Source organism: Gymnodraco acuticeps, unplaced genomic scaffold, assembly GCF_902827175.1.
Source record: "Gymnodraco acuticeps unplaced genomic scaffold, fGymAcu1.1, whole genome shotgun sequence".
NCBI lineage: Eukaryota > Metazoa > Chordata > Actinopteri > Perciformes > Bathydraconidae > Gymnodraco > Gymnodraco acuticeps.
The window spans coordinates 67,057-91,846 of record NW_022991461.1 but is presented as its reverse complement, the minus strand read 5'-3'; the positions used below and the strand labels follow the sequence as shown (position 1 = coordinate 91,846).

Below are 24,790 nucleotides of genomic sequence, written 5' to 3'. Positions count from 1 at the left end.
TTATGGAAGCATTGAATCTGACAGCATGATGACAATACAAGTGATCTTACTGCTTTTAATATTGTATTGTCGAGCAGTCTGCTTTTTTTTTATAACAGCAGATTATTGCTAAGGATACTTTGATCAAGAGGCCATTTGCATTTATATTAATCAGCAGAAAGAAGTCTGGTCAATTTAACCTCAGCTGTGGCCAATAAAAACATTAGTTTTTCTCCATCAGAAAACACAGAGTAATATTTTATATATTTGTGGAGAACAAGAAACTTTAAATTCCCCCAGTGAAAAAATGAATAGAACAAGAACAGGAACCAAACACAGAAGAAGGTATGGAGTTGAAAGACATAGTGCGGGACGAGAGAGAAATCAGCAGAAGAACAAGACAGGAACACAGTATGGGCTCTATCAGTGTTTCAAGACTGGTTACCTGAAAATCCAATGTGAACAGTTCCTGAGAAATCTCCATAAAAACCTCTATCAGTTCTGCCATCATGTAGGTAACTTCGCAGTAGACGCTGTTAGGGCAATTAATGGCTCACCAACTTTAAATGTTAACACAGAGAGAGAGATCAATAAAACACAAACACAGATATGGTTGAGATTCATTATTATTCAGTTGCACAACAACAAACAATAATGAGGTACATCACCTTGATTCAATAGCAACCAATCGCGGAAATGCCCCATCGAATACAAGTTTCCCCCAGCATATATAGGATTCTAAAATGACCCACCCTCATTTGATTATGCAGCCATGTTTTCTCTCTGAATGCCATACTTGTATATGTCCCAGATATCAAAAGGTCATTATCTCATGACGTCTTTAGGAGTAATTAACTAACAAAGACTTAACTGTATTATCTAATTAGCGCCTCTCTGCACTTCCTCTGACCTCAGCATCAGCTCACTTTAAATGAATACATCTATTGATAATTCAAAGACCATGGATAATTAGCAAAGAGACTCATGGGCCTCTCTGACCTGTGTGACCTTAATGAATAAGCGAGAAACACGCTGTAATAAGGAATCTGCCATAACAACGCTGTTCCAGCCATTGCTACACAGTAGAATGGACTATGATGTCTTACCGAAAGCAAGCCTCCTTCCAGAGGAAGACAACGGCACAGCCAGCGCAGAACCGTGTACTGCTGATGGCGTGAAGACAGCTTCAGCAGAATGATAATGTGACACAGTACTGTGGCTATGCCAGACTACATTTTCAACATTGTTGTTTTAGGCCATTATTTTTTAAATAATAGTAATGTTAATAATCCACTAATAACCAGAAAAAGGGGGTTGTAACTCTGTTGTTGCTTGGACCCTTAACCAAAACCATTAGCAGGAAAACACATCCAACAACCTAAAGCCCTGCAGCAAAACTACAACGAGATCTTGCTGTGACATTGCAGCACAACGGGCTAAAAAACACTGGCCTTTTAAACGTCTTCACGTGGCCGGCACTGACTCTGCTGTGTCCTCCTCAGGGAAATATGCCAGCTCGTGCCCCAGCAGCATGGTGTACTCGGACAGCATCACGACCAGCAGCCACACCTGCCGCTGCCTCGGCTCCACGGACCTCAGCTGCCACGCCTCCTTCCCCCCCATTGACGGCTGTGTCTGTGCACAGGGAACCTACCTGGATGACACCGGGAAGTGTGTTCCATCTACGGCTTGTCCCTGTTATGACGAAGGCTCAGTGGTGCCTCCTGGACAGGTCGTTAACAAGCAAGGGCTCATGTGGTACGTAAAGCTTTTGTTATGTTGGATATTGTTATTCCAGGCATGTGTATGGGATTTGGTAGAATTAAATGATTCCCCATATTATCCTTTAATGCATCTGCAAACAAACTGAAGTATATGTGTGCACTTAAAATAATTGTGAATTATACGGGGAAAGGTATTGTATGCCAACTGATCATAAACATTATGGCTGTAGTTCTTTTGTGCCAGCTCTGGATCTTCCCTCCTTTCTTTCGGGCTTGAGAGGAACAAATTAATGTTTATCTCTGACATATCTGGAAAAAGTGAGAATTTCACAAATGTTTAAAGTGTGCGCTGCAGTGTTATATACGTGTATGTGTATTCATGAGTTTTTATATTCCTCCTCTAGCTCCTGTAAGGACGGTAAACTGGACTGCATTGGGGAGATGATTGTACAGCCATGTAAGTAACACCATAGAAACACCTGAAAGGGAGTGTTGCCTTACTTCCTGATGGTAGCTTTTGAAGTGAAATGTCAGAGCAGTTGTGTTTTAGCATCTAAGAGAGAATAGGACTTCATCCAGCTGTGACAGGTTTCAAACATTTGATATCCCTTTCAGATTTAGAGCCTTGGAAAGTTGCTGTCTGCCAACATAGATCATCATTTTCACTTGTTTTATATTTGAAAATACTAACCCGGTTTATGACAATTTCAAAGAATATACTGATCACTAACACTGTCTGAGACTGAGCTGTTTAGAGGGGTAATGATCTCATGTATGTGTTGGGTCAGGTAAAAGACAGCAGGTTGCTCAGCTCTGATCAAAAAGACCTACCAACACCTATAAAGCTAATTTGTTGAATGTGACCAAGAAATAATGTGGGAAGCTGCACACAGTCGCTGTGACCACACACAACTGCCTCTAGAACCACTATCACTGTTACCGTCATGTTTGTGTACAGCGTTTCAACGCACAAGATACAGCCTAAACTTTAGATGTGTTCTTCAGATCAAGACAACACACAGGCAGAATGACAAAAAGTCTGGGGAAAATATGTACAAGTGGACAGTTTGCATCACAAATACTAAAACAGAACGATTTGCCGCTTTGACAAAAGAATAAAGCGCTACTTCCCATCTGCTGTACTTTCTATACGGGAGGCCATAGCTGATGGTAATCATATAACTGCAGTTAGGGTGTCGATATACGGAGCCCCTACTGGGACATGACATACTCTGGCTGTGTGTTAGAGTGATGGGGCTTGTTTACATGTAAAAAAAAACATTTTATATTACATCTTGATAACAAAAATACTCCATCAACAAGGCACCATTAATCAAGGTTATCTTGGTTGTCAGAAAAACAAGTTTATGCAAGATGTTGCATAAAATCAGGGCAACAGTAGTAATATAAAGAGAGAAACCAAGATTCATTTTAGAATGAAGTATAGTAACTTCAGATATGTCTTTTCTTAGCAGCCTGTGCTCTTCCTATGGAGTTTTTCAACTGCTCTGCTGGTCCAGCTGCTAAAGGAACTGAGTGTGAGAAGAGCTGCAACACATTAGACATGGCCTGTGTGAGTCACCTTTTTCCCAACATAGAGGAACATTTATCTGCAAATACATTACTAGTTTATATGGATCAAATATTTGGATAATCAAAGTAAAACATATAACTGTAAGTTTGACAACTTCTGCAGGTGTCCACTGGGTGCGTGTCCGGGTGTATATGTCCATCTGGGATGGTGTCCGATGATAAAGGAGGCTGCATCAAGCCAGATGCCTGCTCCTGTGTTCACAACGGCATCTCCTACCAGCCTGGAGAGAGCACCAAGGTGGACTGCAACACCTGGTAGGTGAATCCCAAGTGGAGGGAACGGCTTTTACTTGAGTTTTTTGGTTACACCTTCATCTTTGAGTGACACGTACAATGAGAAGTCCAATCTCTCTGTTTACAGCACTTGTAAAGACAGGAAGTGGCAGTGCACTACAGAGGCGTGTGATGGGACCTGCTCTGTCTACGGAGCAGGACACTACATGACCTTTGATCAGAAACGCTTCACCTTTGATGGCAGCTGTGAATACATTCTCACTCAGGTATAAATTCACTCACAAACAGAGGGATAGAACAGATGAATGCACTTGTGGTAAATATGTTATAACTAACCCTATCCCTCAAAAGGTTTTGCTAAGCTGCAGAAAACCAAAGATATATGCCTTACTGTTGAATGGGCTTGCTTAATTTCACGAGACAAGACCGACAGATAACCACTCCAACATCTTAAATTCACATTAAATTATTATTAGGACGGGCCAGTGATCTGAATCAGGAATGCTTTTTGAGGAACCACCATTCTTTGAACGTGTTGCTGTAGTCCTTTGGCTTGTAGAGTTATTTCAAACCACTGTGACCTCCCTGCTTCCTTAACTGTCCCTGTCAGTTCGTTCAAATAACATATCCCTGACAAAGCAGAGAACGGGAGTCAAGCAGGGCCACTAATATTGATGACTTTTTTCTGTGTGTGTGTGCCTTCCTCAGGACTACTGTGGCAGTGCACAGAGTAATGGAACCTTTAGAGTTATCTCTGAGAATCTTCCTTGTGGAACCACAGGAACCACCTGCTCCAAGACAATCAGGATCTTCCTGGGGGTAAACAGTCAAATATCCATCCATCTGTGTGTCTGTCTCTCTGTAATGTATCTATATCAACAATACAAATCTGTCCTTTTCTATAGAATGCAGAAGTGATTCTAACAGAGGGACGCTACCAGCTGCTTTCAAGTGGAGATGAACATTCAGTTCCATTCCGTTACAGCACTATGGGCATCTATCTAGTAGTTGAAGCCAACAATGGACTCATTCTCATGTGGGACAGAAAGACCAGCTTGTTCATCCAGCTAAGCTCAAAATATAAGGTACCGCCGGATACATTTTTTTGGTCTTATTGTCACAAAAATTGATTCATTTTGATATTTAAGCCGACAGCCATGACATAAGGACCTCTACATTTTCAGGGTCGCGTGTGTGGCCTGTGTGGCAATTATGACGGCAATGCAAATAATGACTTCACAACAAGGGGCAATGCTGTGGTGGTCAACCCACTGGTGTTTGGAAACAGCTGGAAGGATTTACCCAGTTGCCCTGACGATCAGAGCATTAGCAGCCCCTGCACAACCAACCCATACCGACAGGCCTGGTCGCAGAAACAGTGCAGCCTTATACAGAGTGATGTCTTCTCTGCCTGCCACTCCACTGTAGGTTGTTGATGAGACCATGTTAGATTATTCATGAGCTTTCCTTTTCAGCCTGCTGGCCCAAAGGTTGTCCCTGTTAGGAAGACAGCACATAAGCTACTGATTATGCTATATAAAGTGTCTTCAAACATGGACATGTTTACACCTTTATCAGGGTGTTCACTCAATGACTGACTGGTGGAAGATTTATCCAGAGCCTTTACTCATGTTAAAGTAGCAATGCCACACTGTAAAAATACCATTTAAAAAAACAAACAAAAAGGAGTGCAGAAATATACTTGGAAAAGAATAGCATTTTTCTTCCATTATTGTATAATAATATTATTTTTTTATAGGTGGATCCAACTCCATACTATGATGCATGTGTGTTTGACTCATGTGCTTGTGACACGGGTGGAGACTGTGAGTGTTTTTGCACTGCTGTGGCTGCTTATGCTGAATCCTGTAATCAAGCTGGAATCTGTATACCATGGAGAACCCCAAAGATCTGTCGTGAGTATCTAAGATGAACAATCATTTAAGGCAATAGACAAAATGAATCAGGGTTGCATAAGGTAACAAGCAAAGTTATTTTAGATAAATACATACCTATCAAGATCACTAAGGTAAGGATTTGCTGGATATTATAACCTTTGTCAGTGAGGGCTACACTGGAAAAATAACAAGATATTCATCAAACACCTTCATGATCTGTTTTCAAATAATATATAACTTCTTTATTATTTAAGCAGCATCAAATATGAGGCACAGGCTAGCAGGGGTGGTAACCATGTAAACAAAACAAACTAGCAGTCTTCACCGCAAGGCTCTGCCCCCTACCTTGCGGTAAGCAAAGAGCAAATCCCTTATCAAGTAGAGTCAGTTTGATCCTCTTGACTAAAAGTTTAGTTATAAAGCCCAAAATTACAGATTTTACATTTGTCTCAGGTATACAAATACAGTATACGAATACGACAAATTTGAGTGTCATCCAGCAAAGTCCTGATGGGGGGCTTCTATGCAGGACCCTTGGATATAAGGTTTTTGAAGTAAACTGCTGCCAGATGCCTGTCTGAAAACACTTACAAGAAACAAGTAACTGTATTAATTTAGGTATATCCGAAAATGAATACAAATTCAGAAAGCTAAAAACGAAAAAATTATAATATCTGCAGTATTTTCCAGGTTGGTTTTTAAAGATTGAAAACAAGGCCTTTCAAAGAGTTGTAATTAAGATTGGGTTATGGGTTACCTTCTTGGCCTGTGCCTCAAGGAACATGAGTATAAATACAACCTGGCAGGGTGGATTGATTGCACTGTTGCAACACATCACCAAAAATAACTATATATTAATAAACAACGTTTATATGTTTAATAAGTCTTCTGATTAGTTGTGCATTCATATTTTAAACTCTGGTTGGTTATGGATAAAGTTGTCTAATCAACTTAATTCTAGATCCATAGTGGGATATATGGCTTCTTTCCTAATCAGACAAGGCGTTTCCTAGATAACCAGATCATCAGCTGGATACCACATCGGCAGCCAGCTTGGGACCAATGACATTAGGCTGAACTTCTGATCACTGGTCGGACTTGATGAGAGAAAACTTCGGAGACCAATATTATCTTTGCATATTTACACAACTACTCAGCATTAACTTAAGACGTTCAATTGGCGTATTGATCATACTATGTTTCTACTTATTCGTAGCCAGTATTTAAATAGTACAGCCACACTTTTAATATCACCAGTACTCTCTCTGAGAAGTCCAGTCTTAAATATCTATACTAAGTATAATTTTATTTTCCAGCTCTCTTCTGTGATTACTACAATCCCCCTGGAGAATGTGAATGGCACTACAAGCCATGCGGATCTCCTTGTATGAAAACCTGCAGGAATCCATCAGGCAGCTGCTCTCCACAGATACCTCCTCTTGAAGGTAAGTTCAACTTTTTTTAACTTGACCTAACCGCAAAAACACATTCAAGATTGAAGATTTCTGATTGAACGCATTGTCTCTTTAAATTGGCTGGATTTCTCAAAAGTTCTTTATTTAAAAGTTGTCGTTCAACCACAATGTCAGGTTAAAGTACAAAAAAACACTTAATCTGGTTGTACCCATGAATCGGCAAATATTCCAACATGACCATTTGTTTGTTTTTAAATTAGGTTGCTATCCAAAATGTCCTCCTGCTCAGCCATACTTTGATGAAGATACTATGACATGTGTTTCAAAAGAACTATGTGGCTGCTGCGATAAAGAGGGGAGATACTATAATAATACTGACAAAGTGCCAACAACCGAAAACTGTCATACATGGTACGTCTTGCATATAATACATGTCCAGTCAAGGATGTATGGGTTTGTTGCAGGTTCAAATTAAATGAAAACAATATTATTGTCAGTAATATTTTCTGTTTTTTTTCTTGTAGTAACTGCAGTTCAACGACCATCCAATGTTTTTACGATGCCCAAGGTATGCTAAAGGTTTGGAGAGATTGAGGGTTGTAAAAATATACAAATATGTCAAGTAACTGGGAGGCTGTGGCTCAATGGAATAGTGCGCTGAACTTAGTGCGCTGAACTTTGAATCAGGGGATAGCAAGTTTGAGTCCCACTGCAGTCAGCATGTTGTTGTGTCCCTGGGCAAGACACTTCACCCCAAATTGCTCCTGTGGGGATTGCCCACAGTACTGAATGTATGTAAGTCACTTTGGATTGGCGTCTAACAAGTGACATGTAATGTCATGTGAAAGTAACTATGTTAACAAAACATATTATCTTTTTACAGCCTGTACTTGCACATATTTTAATAAAACATATTACCCTGGCAATACCATCTATAACACAACAGATGGGCATGGTAACTGCTTCATAGCAGTGTGTGGGACAAATGGTACCATTGACAAGGGGTCATATTTATGCCCAGTACCAACACCAACAACACCTATGCCCATTGTAAGCACATCTACAGCAAGCCAGTCTTCAGCCACCTTTGTTTTTACAACCACACCAGGTATGCGCAACATCCTTTTTTTTCAAACTGAAGTCATATTCAGCTGTATCATGTAAGATATACTAAATAACCAGACCACTTTGATGTATATCCACAGAGCCCCATACAGTTACAGTCCCATGCGATCCCTGTGAATGGTCCCCATGGTATGATACTAGCTTCCCAACTCTTGGAACTCTAGGAGGAGACAGTGAAACTTATGACAAGATTAGAGAGGCAGGGCACAAGATATGTGCCAAGCCAAGCGAGATCCAATGCAGAGCTGAGAAATTCCCAAATGTCTCCATTGACAGTGTTGGAAAAGTGGTACAATGTGATCTGGCTAAGGGGCTCACATGCAGAAATGAAGACCAGTCGGGAACACTGGCTTTGTGCTTCAACTACCAAGTCAGAGTTCTGTGTTGTGACTATAGTGCATGCCCAACAAAGCCTACTCCTTCTATGACACCTTCAATCTCAACCACAACGCCCCCAATAATACTTACAACCAAACATGTTACAGAAACACCTTGTCATGAAACGTTATGCCAATGGTCAAAATTGATAAGTTCTGACTACCCTGAAGATGGTAATGGGGTTGGAGACAATGAAACCATCAAACACATCATTCAGAAAGGATTTAAAATCTGCGAGGATCCAGTGGCAGTGGAATGTCGTGCTGAGGAATATCCAACAGTTCCCCTTTACCAACAAGTGACATGTAATAAACAAGGACTCCTGTGTAAGAACAATTTACAGTATCCTCCCATATGTCTCAATTATGAAATAAGGGTAGAATGTTGCAGAACAGTTCAATGCAGCACAACACCACAAACTACTATTACTTTCACAACGACATCACAAAAAACACCTACCAGTACAACCACCAAGCCTTCTACCACAACAGAAACAACAACACCCTCAACTCCCTCCACCACAGTAACAACTACAACACCCTCAACTCCTTCCACCACAGTAACAACTACAACACCCTCAACTCCATCCACTACAGTACCAACTACAACACCCTCAACTACTTCCACCACAGTACCAACTACAACACCCTCTACTACTTCCACCACAGTAACAACTACAACACCCTCAACTCCATCCACTACAGTACCAACTACAACACCCTCAACTACTTCCACCACAGTACCAACTACAACACCCTGTACTACTTCCACCACAGTAACAACTACAACACCCTCAACTCCATCCACTACAGTACCAACTACAACACCCTCAACTACTTCCACCACAGTAACAACTACAACACCCTCAACTCCATCCACTACAGTACCAACTACAACACCCTCAACTCCTTCCACCACAGTAACAACTACAACACCCTCAACTCCCTCCACCACAGTAATAACTACAACACCCTCAACGCCCTCCACCACAGTAACAACTACAACACCCTCAACTCCTTCCACCACAGTAACAACTACAACACCCTCAACTCCCTCTACCACAGTAACAACTACAACACCCTCAACACCCTCCACCACAGTAACAACTACAACACCCTCAACTCCTTCCACCACAGTAACAACTACAACACCCTCAACTACTTCCACCACAGTAACAACTACAACACCCTCAACTCCTTCCACCACAGTAACAACTACAACACCCTCAACTCCCTCCACCACAGTAACAACTACAACACCCTCAACTACTTAAACCACAGTAACAACTACAACACCCTCAACTCCTTCCACCACAGTAACAACTACAACACCCTCAACTACTTCCACCGCCGTACCAACTACAACACACTTTACTACTTCTACCACAGCAACAATTACAACACCCTCAACTCCTTCAACTAAAGTACCAACTGCAACACCCTCAACTCCTTCCACCGCAGTAACAACTACAACACCCTCAACTCCCTCCACCACAGTAACAACTACAACACCCTCAACGCCCTCCACCACAGTAACAACTACAACACCCTCAACTATTTCAACCACAGTAACAACTACAACACCCTCAACTACTTCAACCACAGTAACAACTACAACACCCTCAACTCCTTCCACCACAGTAACAACTACAACACCCTCAACTCTCTCCACCACAGTAACAATTACAACACCCTCAACTACTTCAACCACAGTAACAACTACAACACCCTCAACTCTCTCCACCACAGTAACAACTACAACACCCTCAACTACTTCAACCACAGTAACAAATACAACACCCTCAACTCTCTCCACCACAGTAACAACTACAACACCCTCAACTCCTTCCACCACAGTAACAACTACAACACCCTCAACTACTTCAACCACAGTAACAACTACAACACCCTCAACTACTTCAACCACAGTAACAACTACAACACTCTCAACTCCTTCCACCACAGTAACAACTACAACACCCTCAACTCCTTCCACCACAGTAACAACTACAACACCCTCAACTCCCTCCACCACAGTAACAACTACAACACCCTCAACTACTTCAACCACAGTAACAACTACAACACCCTCAACTCCTTCCACCACAGTAACAACTACAACACCCTCAACTACTTCCACCGCCGTACCAACTACAACACACTTTACTACTTCTACCACAGCAACAATTACAACACCCTCAACTCCTTCAACTAAAGTACCAACTGCAACACCCTCAACTCCTTCCACCGCAGTAACAACTACAACACCCTCAACTCCCTCCACCACAGTAACAACTACAACACCCTCAACACCCTCCACCACAGTAACAACTACAACACCCTCAACTATTTCAACCACAGTAACAACTACAACACCCTCAACTACTTCAACCACAGTAACAACTACAACACCCTCAACTCCTTCCACCACAGTAACAACTACAACACCCTCAACTCTCTCCACCACAGTAACAATTACAACACCCTCAACTACTTCAACCACAGTAACAACTACAACACCCTCAACTCTCTCCACCACAGTAACAACTACAACACCCTCAACTACTTCAACCACAGTAACAACTACAACACTCTCAACTCCTTCCACCACAGTAACAACTACAACACCCTCAACTACTTCAACCACAGTAACAACTACAACACCCTCAACTCCTTCCACCACAGTAACAACTACAACACCCTCAACTCTCTCCACCACAGTAACAACTACAACACCCTCAACTCCTTCCACCACAGTAACAACTACAACACCCTCAACTACTTCAACCACAGTAACAACTACAACACCCTCAAACTCTCCACCAACAGCTAAGTAACAACTACCACACCCTCAACTCTCTCCACCACAGTAACAACTTACAACACCCTCAACTCCTTCCACCACAGTAACAACTACAAACACCCTCAACTACTTCCACCACAGTAAACAACTACAAACACCCTCAACTCTCTCCAACCATAGTAACAAATTACAACACCCCAACTACCTTCCACCACAGTAACAACTACAACACCCTCAACTCTCTCCACCACAGTAACAACTACAACACCCTCAACTCCTTCCACCACAGTAACAACTACAACACCCTCAACTACTTCAACCACAGTAACAACTACAACACTCTCAACTCCTTCCACCACAGTAACAACTACAACACCCTCAACTACTTCAACCACAGTAACAACTACAACACCCTCAACTACTTCCACCGCCGTACCAACTACAACACCCTTTACTACTTCCACCACAGCAACAACTACTACACCCTCAATGCCTTCCACTACGATAATTGTAGTTACAGAAGAAACCACTCAACCAATTACTTTACACTGCCATTGTTTTCATAATGGTACAACATTTCCTGCTGGTAAGTACTGTTCATAATAACGGATTTATCTTGAAAATGGGTCATATCAATTTAACACACCAGTGTGATGTGATATAAAAACACAAATATAACAAAAAGGCCTATACTACATAAGATTTTTTTTGGCATGTACCAAACAATCCTATACTAAATTATTTTAGAACAATAAACCAAACATGCAGGTTCATTGTTGTTGCTCAAACAAACTCCAGTGACATTGGTACAATGAGTTTAGGGAAAACAGAACGTCTTTCACCATAATAAATATGGATCATATGTACGTTAGCATGCTAGCTAGTTGTCCGTCCGCTCAAAGGCACAGTTGAATTTTGATAAATGTTGTCACAGCTTGGCATTACAATCCTATTTTCCAAATTGTTTAGAAAGACAAATGTAAGTCTAATGAGGTAAATTAATAATAAAGAGTGCCCAAGTCTGCATGTATTTTTTGGATGCACAGTATCTGAATACATCTGCGTAATGAATAGAGGATAAAAAAAGAGTAACTGTATTCAATTATATTAACATACAAATAATGGAGATTAGTAGCAGGATTACAATGTAACAATACATTTGAAAATAAGATAATTAGATCATAGGAAGACTGAATCTTATTTTATCTTTTCATTTAGTCTCTCTTTTCTAAATCTCTTTTTTTCTTTTTTTAAATGCGGTGGGTGGAAATCTGATTTATTAAACAAAAATACTGTGTTTGATTTTAATTCAACTGTAGTATTCTGTAGGCCTGTCCTTTAATCAAAGAGGACTCATTTTATTTAAGGAATACTTTGGTTTCTTCTTTTCTAAGTTTACATTTCATTTGTTTTTTTACATGATACGTTAAAGTAAAAGCCATCTTAGTGTTTGCATGGTGATGGCATTGCATTTCATATTGAGGTAATCCAAAAGTAACTGAAAGTAATCAGGTACATAACTTTTATATTGTGATACTTAAATAATGTTATTAATTCAACTTGTTTAACATTTAACTAATCATTTTAAGAGAATATAGATTCAGGGTAACCCTCCGAACTCTGGATATAACATTATGTGACTCCTTTTCACGAACCTGCTGTGTCTCATTTTCAGGCTCCATAGTATACAATGAGACAGACCATGATGGCTACTGTTACACAGGGTACTGCAATGAGAGCTGTCATGTAGTAACCATAGGACAGCCATGTCATACATATCCTCCACACCCTCCACCTGTGGTTTGTTTAACAGGTCAAGGTCCAAAACAGGTAATTCCATACACAAATGTTTTTGTTTTTTTTATACGCAATTGTTCAACCCACAAACTGTTGTCGGATAATGAAATGTGCATTATTAATTGTTATACCTACTTTTCTGACAAATTATTTAGGTTTAGTCAGCACAACTACTTGGTTAAGATTAGGAAGAAAATGTGATCTTTGTTTAAATAGCAAGGTCAACATCCTTTGTTTTGTGTCCCATCCCTCCCTTATGGAGTTTTCTAGCTGATATACTATGCAACTGACTATAGCCTCTGCTCCTGTCATAATTGCTACTGTTGCTATACGTGTTGTCTTCTTTTATTCAATCCTTTGATGAAAAAACGTGCTGAAACATGATCAGTACTGCCTTCTAGTTGTTTTAGCAGGCCCCTTCTGACCTTCATTTATAAAGCTGAAGACCACTGATAGCACTCACTTAATCGGCTGATAAATGGAACCAGGTGTTAAATCCTTTGATTGTTATTAATGCATTAAAACCACTCATCTCATCTTTTAAACACCAATCTTTAATTATCCTCACAGAATGGTGAAAGTTGGATTGTGAGTAACTGTACAAATGCAACGTGTCTAAATGGCAGCGTGTCTCTGGGCCCCAGACCGTGCCCTATTCAAAAGCCTGTAGTCTGTGCAAATAACTTTGCTGCAATTAAAGTGCTGGATGATGATGGATGCTGCCCCCACTATGAATGTCAATGTAAGTCTGACCTGCTCAAATGTTGCTTGTTGAAAAATCCTAAGGTTGAACATGTAAAAGCATTTGACCTAAAACAATCTTTTATCTTCTTTTCTTTCTCTATATTCTTGACTTATATTGTCTCAACAATTGCGTGAAATGTCATAAAAAAACCGAAATATATTTTTTGTATGAAGGTATCTGCTACGGGTGGGGAGATCCCCATTATGTCACATTCGATGGAACCTACTATGGTTTTCAAGGCAACTGTTCCTACTGGCTGGTGAAAGAGATCTCGCCCAAATATGACTTCAGTGTTATGATTGACAACTACTACTGTGGAGCAGCTGATGGCTTGTCCTGTCCTCAGTCCATCACAGTCGTCTACAAAAGTTACAAGATCTTTATAACGCAAAAGGATATAAATGGCATGTTTAAAAATCAGGTAATTCAAAGCAACTATTAACTTTCTTCCTTTAAATTTAAACTAGTGATTATCTTAGCTTCAACCCTTTTGTGTGAACCTTACAGAACTGATTTGATCCTTATTTATAAAATTATCAAATGCATTGACCCTTACAAATTGTAATTTCTGCTTTTTGTTTTAGATTTCCGTCAATGACAGGCATGTAAGTCCTGCATACCAGAACGGTGACTTCCGTATGACCACCACTGGTATTGATACAGTGCTTGTTATCCCTAAAATCCATGCCAAGATCACCTTCTCAGGGCTCATATTCAGCATCGCCCTACCCTATAGTCAATTTGGCAACAACACCTGGGGACAGTGTGGTAAGTCCTGCAGTTTAAATAAAAAGCATCTCAATGTATGTAGACTTTGGAAAGCAGTCGATGATGGACATGCTTCATATCTACAGAGGTTGAATATTTGTAATACTTACAAAAGATGCAATCTATTTTACCTATTAGACACATTCTGCCATCAGTGTGATTGATAATGATGAGGGTTTCTCCAGGCACATGTGATAACAACCGGACAGATGACTGCATGTTGCCCAGTGGCAAAATTGATTCTTCATGTCCTAATATGGCACACGAGTGGCATACTAACGGCAGCAGCTGTAAACAACCTCCTCCCACACCAAACACAACTCCTACGCCCGATACCTGCAATACAAGCATCTGTGAGATCATCAAGAGCAGGTAGGAGGAAAATAGGTAATCTATAACTCGAATCGTCAGTAACATCAGATTTAACATTGCTTAGTTTTAATAATACATTTCAGCTGATGATTTTGAGATTTTACAAATTCTTTCACTTATTGCAGGTAAGTACAGTCTTTATATGAAAGAACACTGATAACTGACTCTTCTGTCAATATATTCAGCTTGTGTCCATTCTGACTATAAATCTCATACTCCCCAGTGTATTTGAAGCTTGCCACAAGGTCGTTGACTACCTTCCTTTTGTGGAGGCCTGTGAGTTTGACGTTTGTCACATGCACATTAATCACGTTGGCTGCATCAGCTTACAAACTTACGCTGAAGTCTGTGCTTTGGCTGGAATATGCATCGACTGGTGGAATTCCACCAAAGGACTCTGTGGTATGCAACTAGATTATGTTATACAGGCACTATAACAATATCAAAGCAATGACCTCAACTTGAAAAAGCATGATGTTTATTCTGTCTTCGTCTCTTATAGTATATACATGTCCAAGTCCCAAAGTGTATCAGCCCTGTGGCCCTCCGGTGGAGCCTACCTGTGATCTCTGGTACAGACATTCACCAACTCTCATCGTCAATCCATCAACATTCATTTATGCTTTGACTCACATACAACATTGGCTCTCACACAATATGTTGTTGTTTCTGCAGGTACAACCAGAAGTTTATCCATACTTTCAATGAGTTCAGTGAGATGGATAGTGTGAAGATGGAGGGTTGCTTCTGCCCCAGTGGCACCAACCTCCTCTCCTCCGCTTCTGATGAATGTGTTCCTACCTGTGGTAAGGGCAGATGGCACTTCTCTATGGCAAAAGTAGTAAAGGCAATCTCGCATTCATTAATGGACTGTATTTTTATCTGACTGTTTTTGTTTGTGTGCTGTAGAACAATTAGGATGTAAGGGAAACTAACTTTAAGGCCCTTCTGCCAGGTTTGCACCTGATCTGAGACCACCTGTGTTTCTTATCCTTATCTTTCACCTTAAAGTCTTTTACCATTACTTTGCCATACTGTCGCTGACATTCTAAAGGTATTCTGAAATGTATTAAAAATGTCTTTAATTTTCCACTGTATCACAGAACTGCCAACTTTTCCTTATAATTAATAACCTGCACACTATACAGGTTTTAGCTTAACCTCTTTTGGTTTATGCAAACCAAAATATTCAACCTAAAGTGAAGGTAGACAAGCAGTGATTCAGCACAGTAAAGCTGTGATATTAGATCTTAGCCAATTTAAATACAGAGCATGCAAACTGAAAGCAACCTGCGTAGGCAATGGGTTAAGTTTGAACGGTTAATCATCATTTGGAATATGAAGTTTGAACATAAGATTAGGAAAGATATGAGGATTTTGAACACACTCAGTTTTTACTAGCCTTATCTCCTGAGGCTGGCTGGACAAACCACAAAGGATTGAATATTACTTTATTCATTCTATTTCCCTCCTAACAGAAATATGTCGACTGGCAAATGGAAAATGGATAAAGGTAAATATTTGTTCAACAATGCCAGACCCTTTTTCTTAACCCTTTGATAATACTATGCCTCCTGCCACACTTACCTTAACATTGTGTCCTCAGGCCAATTCCACGTGGACAGAAGACTGTAACGCGTGTATTTGTGAGGAGGACACACTGAAGGTCACATGCAGTCACGTGTCCTGTCCAGCACCGCCACCTGTCAGCTGTGAGGAGCCGGGTCAGGTTAAAGTCACTAATACTGTTGGCTGCTGTCAAGAGGATAAGTGTGGTAAGTGAGCAGTGTATTCAGGTTGTGTTTGTCCCTTTTAAGTTGAACCCAAGGATGGCCTATCAGATGAGTAATGTAGGCAGCTAGGACTCTGTGCAGGAAGGAACCATGTGTGTTAGACAGATCCAGAAAACAAAACATCTGATGCTTCCAGAATGTATGCAGTGGTTGTTTCAAATGAGCTTGAGTCAGGATGAACTAAGGTTTCACTAGATCATGTATGGCAGGGTGTTTGCAGGAAGCCATGTTCAAAGTGAGATAACAACCTAGAGAATTGTACGTATGTTAATTATAATGGAGGACCAAAAATGACCAAACCATGGTCTTTTCTTGCCTGTTCTGATTAGGATAAGGATGTTTTTAATGTATAGAGTAAAGATGAATCTTATGTTATTGGCTTGTGTTTAAACAGAGTGTGATGTGAAGCAGTGCCCTGGGGTTGTGCCGCCCTGTCCTGTGGGTTATACTCTCCACACCACTGTGGGAGTCTGCTGTTCGTCCTGCGGTGAGTGTGCCATCCTGGTCCATCCTTTCACTCAATAACCAGGTTGATTTTCACTAGGATTTTTATATCAGAATTACATTGAATTGAATTGGTATTTTTCCTTCACAGTGCCCATTCCGGATGTGTGTGTTTTCAACAACCTTGAATATCAGGTGAGATCCCACCAGGGGCGGCGCCAGGGGGGAGCTAGGGGGTGCTGAAGCACCCCCCAGGATTGCCAAAGCACCCCCAAGAAATGTGTTGTTTTTTTTCTCGAAAATAATAATAATAATTTGTATTAAATTAAATTATAAATATTATTGATTACATCAATGCAAATGTGAAACAAACACATTTTTGACCAAAAACATAAAGCCAACACAGGTGATATGATTAGGCCAATGGCCAGCACCGATTCGATTTTTGACCTACCCATAGGCTAAATGACTTTGTGACACTTGAGTGACTTCCTGTTAGCTAGAGCGCCAACTTATTTGCTAACAGCAAAGTGAAAAATGGATCGTTTTTTAGTCCTTAGACGTCCACGTGTGGACACTCAATCAAAACCAACTGAAAGCGAGAGGGATTCTGCACATAATAGCTTACTTCTGGGTCTCTGTGTTTCATTCAAGCTCTGCTCTGTGTGTGTGTGGCACGAGCCATTTTGTGTGCGTGCGCGAGCGAGCGAGAGAGCTCACGCACCGGTGGGTAGGCCTATCTACTGGAGATCGTTGTGGTTAGCATCTGGTGCTAGCTAGCCAAGCTAACGGATATAAGGAGCTTTTTCAACAACAAGGTGGAGGGAGAACTCTCTCCTGTCAGACTGAGAGTCTCAGATAACCTCAGCTCAGGTGAAGTAAAGGACTCTCAGTGTTTAGATAGTTATCTTTAGTCTAGTTATCTCAGTGGGTCTCAAACGGTTTGTTTTAAAAGGGGAGTTGTAAAATATCTATAAAGAAATAGAAAATCTGTTTACAGTTCTGTTTCATCTGGGTGTTGAGAGAGGTATCCATAGATCTCTTCACATTGCTCTCAAAGTGCACCAGATTGATGCTTTTAACTTCAATATTTAAAAAAAACCTTCCCGGGGAAGCATGCCCCCGGACCCCATTAGAGGAGGTGAGGTCCCTCCTAGAGGACGTGAGGTCCACTCCCCACTTGTAAAAATAGCACTTTAGCCCTGCTTACACCTATATGCCGTGAGCTGATTATCGAGCCTTCATTGTAACAGTCGCGGGTACACTGTGTGTGTGTGTGGGGAGTGTTGCAGTAGAAAATTCAACTGTAGCGCTGGTAATGTTTGAGCACCCTCTATGAAACGTCAAGCTACCCCACAGCACCCCCTAGAGTTAATCTCTGGCGCCGCCACTGGATCCCACATGTTAACATGATGTGATGGGAATAGAATACATCATCATCAAGGATTACAAGATAGCTTCGTTTAAAACATAGAAGACTGTGTCATCTTTCTATAGCCATATGTCATCAAGAACATTTTTAGACCTACTAAGTAGCAGTAGTGTGGGACATGTATGGTGGTTGTTGCTGTACTGCCTATATACTGATGTTAAGCTTTTAAAATACAAAAATGATGCAACATTTAGACAAATCTAGATGGGAATTGGTGTGTCTTATAGTGTGAGATCTGCCAATGAATCCAGGAAAAGGTTTATTTGCCTCATGTTCCAGTATTTAAAGTATATTAAATAACAAAAAGTGCATTATTTCTAAACACGTGCACTAGATCTGTTGAAACCAAATACATAGAAAGCCACTGGACATTTGGATTCAGTGAATCTATGAATGTCTTGCATCATATGCAGTCTCTCTTACAAATGCAAAGTTGAATTCATAAGCCATAAAATATCAACGAGGAGCTGGTTCATGTTTGAGTCCTCTTTCCATCGATACAGAGGTCAATTGTGAACATATGTTTGTTGCCACTTTTCCAGTTACACTTATAAAACACAACTCAACAATACAGTAATTAACTTTGGAGGTATGAACGTATAACTATATGTGTATTACTGAGGACTGCATAAGAGAGGAAATGTCTTCTTGCTGACTGCTCACCCTGTCTACCCAGGTTGGAGACTCAGTGCCCATGAAGTCATGTGAGATGTGCATATGTAGTTCCCGGACAAATGCCAGCAGCCACCTGAACATTATAGACTGTCAGCCATTACCATGTGACACACACTGCCCTGTGGTAAGATGTTCAACATCCAATCAATTGTTGACATGTTTTTAAACTGTGCACAGTGTTTGCTGGTAGGCTGTGTACTTGCCAGACCATACAGTTATGTGTTTCCTTAACTGACTTAAGTCATAGTTTTGGTCAACTTTATTTCGGGGTGATGGAATCTGGTGCCCTCTTGGATATTTGACCCACATCGCTCCCTCATACATATTTGTTTTTAAGTTCATGCTACCTAGGTTCTATGACATTAATTATGATAATTAATCACATTCTATCCAAGAAACATTCATCTTCTTTTTTCAATGGTAAAGGAAAGCACTGTTTGTCATTTTTCAATCCACATTAGTGCCCATAAGAACTGAGCTCTGAAGTGGACTTTTCTGTTCTGCTTTGATTGTAGGTTCAATCATAAAATATGGGATAAGCAAAAGAAAAACAGAACACTTCCACATTGGATTTAAAACCATCTAGTACACTTAGTGAATCCAGTTATAGGCCATTTTCATGACTTGTGCTAGGACACACATTTGTCTTCACACCAGCCACACACATAGACAAGGTTAAGTGTTCTGTATTTGCCCAAGCTTTAGTTTTGATCTTTACTGCCACTGTAAATATTTAATACAACTTAGCAATACTGTAACCAAACAGACTACTAATGTCAAGCCTGAATCCAAATTGCAATGTTCTCACACTGCACATTTTCAGATGTTAATATCAGATCTCCAGCAGCTTGTATTATGTTAATTGTTTTTCTGTGCTAAATGAGTCTTTGTGTTTCTGTTCAGGGTTATGAGTACCAGCTCAGCCCTGCTCAGTGCTGTGGACAGTGTGTCCAGGTCGGCTGCGTTGTCGCATTGCCCAACTCCACACACGCATTAAAGGTTAGTATCTGTGTGTGTGCATGCGCTGTTCGTTTGGAGAGAGAGAGTGAAAGAGGTTAGATGTGATGATTCTGTGACGTCATCAACATTCATTTTTTGTTTGCTTTTGGTTAATGCCAACCATGCTGTGTTTTGGAATATATTTAGCAATATATTTAGCGTAAAAACTTAAATAAACAAACATAACCCCTGGTGTGACATTGCTTCACGTTTTTCCGGTCATGCCACTAGATCTTTACTCCATGACACACACACATTGAAAGAAAGAGCAGACAAGGCAACATTCCACATATGAAGTTCAGATGACTCTGATGAAGCGCTCTTTGAGAGACTGTTTTACAAAAAATACAATTATTTGATTTGATTCCTTAGCCTGGAACCCTTTGGAGTCCCGCTGGGAACCCCTGTGTGAAGTTTGAGTGTGTGAAGATTGCTAATCACTTCATTACTATTGAGGCCAAGACCATGTGTCCTCCCTACGACCCTGCAAAATGCATACCGGTAACTGACACACACACACACACACACACACACACACACACACACACACACACACACACACACACACACACACACACACACACACACACACACACACACACACACACACACACACACACACACACACACACACACACACACACACACACACACACACACTATGAGAAGCAGCAGTATACTGATGTGATCTGATTGTGTGTCTCCTGCAGGGAACTGAGACCGTCGCTCCAGACGGATGCTGCCACACCTGTATGTATTGCTTTCATGAACCTGCACACTATTTAGCCGGCCCTCCTTTCTCTCTGCTTCACATTGATGTCAACTTATGATTGAACCATTCAGAAGCATTGTGATCAGCAGGCCATTCAACAACTAGTGTTGGTATTGATCCAGGGAAGTTACCTGACAGCTAGGAGCTCACATAAGTACTCATGTTGAACAAAGAGATTTGTTTTACTAAAAGAAATTACTTTTCAACCATGACCTGCTACCATCAAAGCAGGAGAAGTAGCCTCCAGGGTATACAGCTGCTATGAATGTGTAAACCAGGTCAGATAGAATGATCTCATCCCTCCTCTGTCCTGCCTCAGGTATTCACAGAGGTCAGCCCTGCAGTGTGAGCAGCACTGCTGTGACCGTGGAGAGCCAGGGCTGCCACTCCAAAGAGGTTGTCAATGTCACGTCCTGCGCCGGAGCATGTGGAACCTTCAGCTTGTAAGTCCCCCTCATGTCATTGTCCCAGGATGGGTACAAATAATAATACATTTTTTTCAATTGATAAAACACGTTTTTTGGAAACTTATTTTCTCAAAACACTAAACACAATTCAGGGACTGCAGAAGCATTAGTTTTGAGTTTTTCAGGATGGAACAATTTCACACACAGATATAGGGAGGCTAGGATATAGGATATAAGGAGTGCACAAAACAAAGTGGAGGAGAGTCCTCTCCTGTCAGACTGAGACACTCAGTGAGCTAAAGGACTCTCAGTGTTATCTCAGTGGGTCTCAAATGTTTTGGTCACCATTAATGTAAACAATTATTTCCGAGGCACACGTTTATATGATCATTATAGTTATAAAAAAATAAGAGAATAAATAAAAAACAGGTATGAAATACTATATGACAGTAAAACAAGAATAACGTTTAAAAGGGTGATTTGTAAAATATACATAAAGAAAAAGTAAATCTGTTTCTGTTTCAAATGGGTGTTGAGAGATGTATCCATAGATCTATTCATTTTGCTCTCAAAGTGCACCAGATTGATGCGTTTAATTTCAATATTTAAAAATAAATCTTCCCGGGGGAGCATGCCCCTGGACCCCCCTATGTGAGGTCCACACACCACCTATAAAATAGCACTTTACCCCTGCTTACACCTATATGCCGTGAGCTGATTATCGAGCCTTCATTGTAACAGTTGCGGGTACGTTGTGTATTTGCGTGGGGATTGTTGCAGTAGAACATTCCACTGTAGCGACCGGTACATTAATGGGAAACCCTAAATGTTTGAGCACCCTCTATGAAACGTCAAGCTACCCCACAGCACCCCCAAAATAAATATCTGGCGCTGCCACCGAGCCTGACTATTTGTGTTGGGGGGGCCCGACTTTTTTTTTTCTCCAAAGGGGGGGCCTGACAGAAAAAGTTTGAGAACCACTGCCTTAGACCCTCACATCGTACAAGGAAAAACTTCCAGAGAAAACCCACAGTTTAAAGGGAAAAATGGGAGAAACCTCAGGGAGAGCAACAGAGGAGGGATCCCTCTCCCAGGACGTACAGACGTGCAATAGATGCCGTGTGTAAATCGAAGAGATAATACATTTGACAGCGTAGGTAGACCGAATGTTTGGAAATGCACGTGTCTGTAATAAGAAGATGCATCACGCATTTTAAAAGGTTGTTCGCCTGCCGTCTGTCTGCAGACTTGTCAAAGCATTAATTCATGGTTTTTACTAACCGGTATCAGTATGTTGTTACTTCGGCATCATGTTGAAACGTATTACAATTAAATCACGGTCAAATATGTTCATCTTGTTGTAGTTGTAGCTCCCTTGCCAGCGATTCTCTCTCTAGTTTAGCCGACTCAGCCCGACTCAGTCTGGTTGTTGGCCCCGATAGAACCACGATTTTGTCGGGCCAGAAAAAGGGTGAAAAAGTAGCCTCGGGCCGGAACTAGGCATAGTGGAAACGCAACCAAAAAGGGCCCGGCACGGCACGCTTAAACCGCGCTCCGCGCCGTGTTAGAAATACGCCATAAGCGGGTACACTCCAACAGACCCCTCGATGGTGGACTCCGTGCAGCGCCAGTCATCTCACTGACTGTGAAAAAGAGTGAATGCACTTATTTTACACATGTGCCATAAGATGCTTGTACGGTGGTGATTAAGGCGATGTATTTACTACGTGAAATAAGTAATAAGAAGTTAAACAAATGTATTTTTCTCTTGGACATGTATGTGAATCTTCAGTGAAGTACTTACTATGTGGGCCATAATAATATATGAGAAATTGTCATTTTCTGGAACCTTGATGTGAAGTTAAGCTTTGGGTATTGCAATTTCACACGTGTACAAAAGTAGCTTAATTCAACTGATGAGTGCTATGTGAATACATGTAAGCACTGTGATGCAAGTAGCTCTTGGCCACTTTCATTTTTTCAAAGTAGCTCTCAGATGGAGAAAGGTTGGAGACCCCTGCTGTAGAGAATGTTGCCTATAAAGATTGTTCGGGTCTACAAAAATATGTGCAGAAACACCCTGTTATTATTTTTTCTTTGGTGCAATATTCAAGCACACCACATAGATAAAAATGATGACTCTGTCAAATCAATAGTAAAGTGAAAGGAAACTTTGAGGAAATAGAAAAAAAACTGCAAACAAGTGAATTTGTCAGGTTTTCTTACTTAGAGAACCGTGTGCAGTGTTTTGCAAATGTATTGCAGAGCTGAACATGTGTTTAGAGTTTTGGAGATTTGAGCAGAGGTTTTGTTCTTTAATAAAACAAGTAATAATAATCTCAGGCTTTGTACTTTCGCTATGACATCATCATTGTTATTGCCTCTGATGAAGCTTAGAGTAGTGCACTGATCATTAAATATATTACATTATTTAGCTTTTTTCCTGTCACCTCTATCTTCACACATGGTTCCACTCTCTCCTCAGTTACTCTACCAAAATGCGAGCTCTGCAGCACACCTGCTCCTGCTGCCAGGAGGTGGCTACGTCTGAGAGGCAGATCCAGCTCTCCTGCCCCGACAGCACAGAGATCAGCTTCAGCTACACCCACATCGAGACCTGCGCCTGCCTGGACACCGACTGCTCTGTGGTGCGCCGCGGGCAGACCTCTGCTCCAGCTGCCGGCTCTCGCCGACGCAGGAGATAAGGCCAAAACCAGGCATCATCTGCATACATTTTCCTCTATTTATGTCTCATGTATTAGGGCTGATACAATTATAAACCCACATATATCTCTTTAATAAAGATCATACAGTACTGCAGGCTGAGTATGTCTTGTTTTCTATGCACAGTGTGTGAGTGTGAGGATCTGTCAATGTGAGAAGTGCACCCTTTGAAATGAAATCTAAATCAAATGTCTACAATAAACCCCGTTTTAATTGATTCAAAATAAATTATTACATGGCTTAGTTTAATATTCAATTCCGATTGGTCAATTTGTTTGAGGTGTTTACTCTACAGCTCTGTAGTAGCTGAAGGTTCATCAGAGAGCAGAGGTACATCAAATGGAGGACATGTTTAGGGCTGAGTCTGGGACAATTGGACTTTCTTTAGATGTATATATCATGTAATAACAAATAAGCAGCATACATATTAAATGTAATGCTGAATGCACTGTTAATTCATCCTTGGATTCTGAATCATTGTTTTGATCCTGGTTGATATTAAGAGTTATCTAAACTGCACTTTCACCAAACATCATAAATGTACTATTATTGAAAGTAATTATCGTATAATAACAATAAGAGCTTTGAGTTCCCAAACCAACTTTCTCACATATCCTCCCATATGTAAGACCTTTGTGTCCCTGTTTCCTGCTAAGCTGATTTTTCCCCCACATTTTCGTTGTCATACAAAATTCCATCAGAGAGGACAGAATA

The 24,790-nt window shown here is 40.8% G+C and overlaps 2 protein-coding genes across 2 annotated transcripts in view; both read left to right on the top strand.

Moving 5' to 3' along the window:
• LOC117532985 (mucin-5AC-like) overlaps nt 1–8,309 on the top strand; it is a 45,379-nt gene extending 37,070 nt beyond the window's left edge. Inside the window, exons 17-29 of the mRNA XM_034196608.1 lie at nt 1,482–1,737; nt 2,108–2,160; nt 3,176–3,276; nt 3,400–3,551; nt 3,658–3,796; nt 4,239–4,349; nt 4,436–4,615; nt 4,715–4,954; nt 5,290–5,446; nt 6,745–6,873; nt 7,368–7,411; nt 7,727–7,951; nt 8,049–8,309. Of these exons, the coding sequence (XP_034052499.1) occupies nt 1,482–1,737; nt 2,108–2,160; nt 3,176–3,276; nt 3,400–3,551; nt 3,658–3,796; nt 4,239–4,349; nt 4,436–4,615; nt 4,715–4,954; nt 5,290–5,446; nt 6,745–6,873; nt 7,368–7,411; nt 7,727–7,813 (1,649 nt within the window). The 3' untranslated portion in view covers nt 7,814–7,951; nt 8,049–8,309. The remainder of the gene's footprint in view (nt 1–1,481; nt 1,738–2,107; nt 2,161–3,175; nt 3,277–3,399; nt 3,552–3,657; nt 3,797–4,238; nt 4,350–4,435; nt 4,616–4,714; nt 4,955–5,289; nt 5,447–6,744; nt 6,874–7,367; nt 7,412–7,726; nt 7,952–8,048) is intronic.
• Nucleotides 8,310–11,358: 3,049 nt separating this feature from the next.
• On the top strand, nt 11,359–24,172 carry LOC117532986 (intestinal mucin-like protein). Its single transcript, XM_034196609.1, has 19 exons — nt 11,359–11,734; nt 12,824–12,978; nt 13,516–13,687; nt 13,864–14,111; nt 14,275–14,458; nt 14,644–14,830; nt 15,054–15,232; nt 15,333–15,402; nt 15,506–15,636; nt 16,309–16,343; nt 16,437–16,605; nt 17,018–17,110; nt 17,219–17,262; nt 19,176–19,298; nt 20,078–20,173; nt 20,546–20,674; nt 20,884–20,923; nt 21,265–21,388; nt 23,838–24,172. Exons 1-19 carry the CDS (start codon nt 11,638–11,640, stop codon nt 24,055–24,057), a joined length of 2,496 nt encoding a protein of 831 aa, XP_034052500.1. The 5' UTR covers nt 11,359–11,637; the 3' UTR covers nt 24,058–24,172.
• Nucleotides 24,173–24,790: the final 618 nt, after the last annotated feature.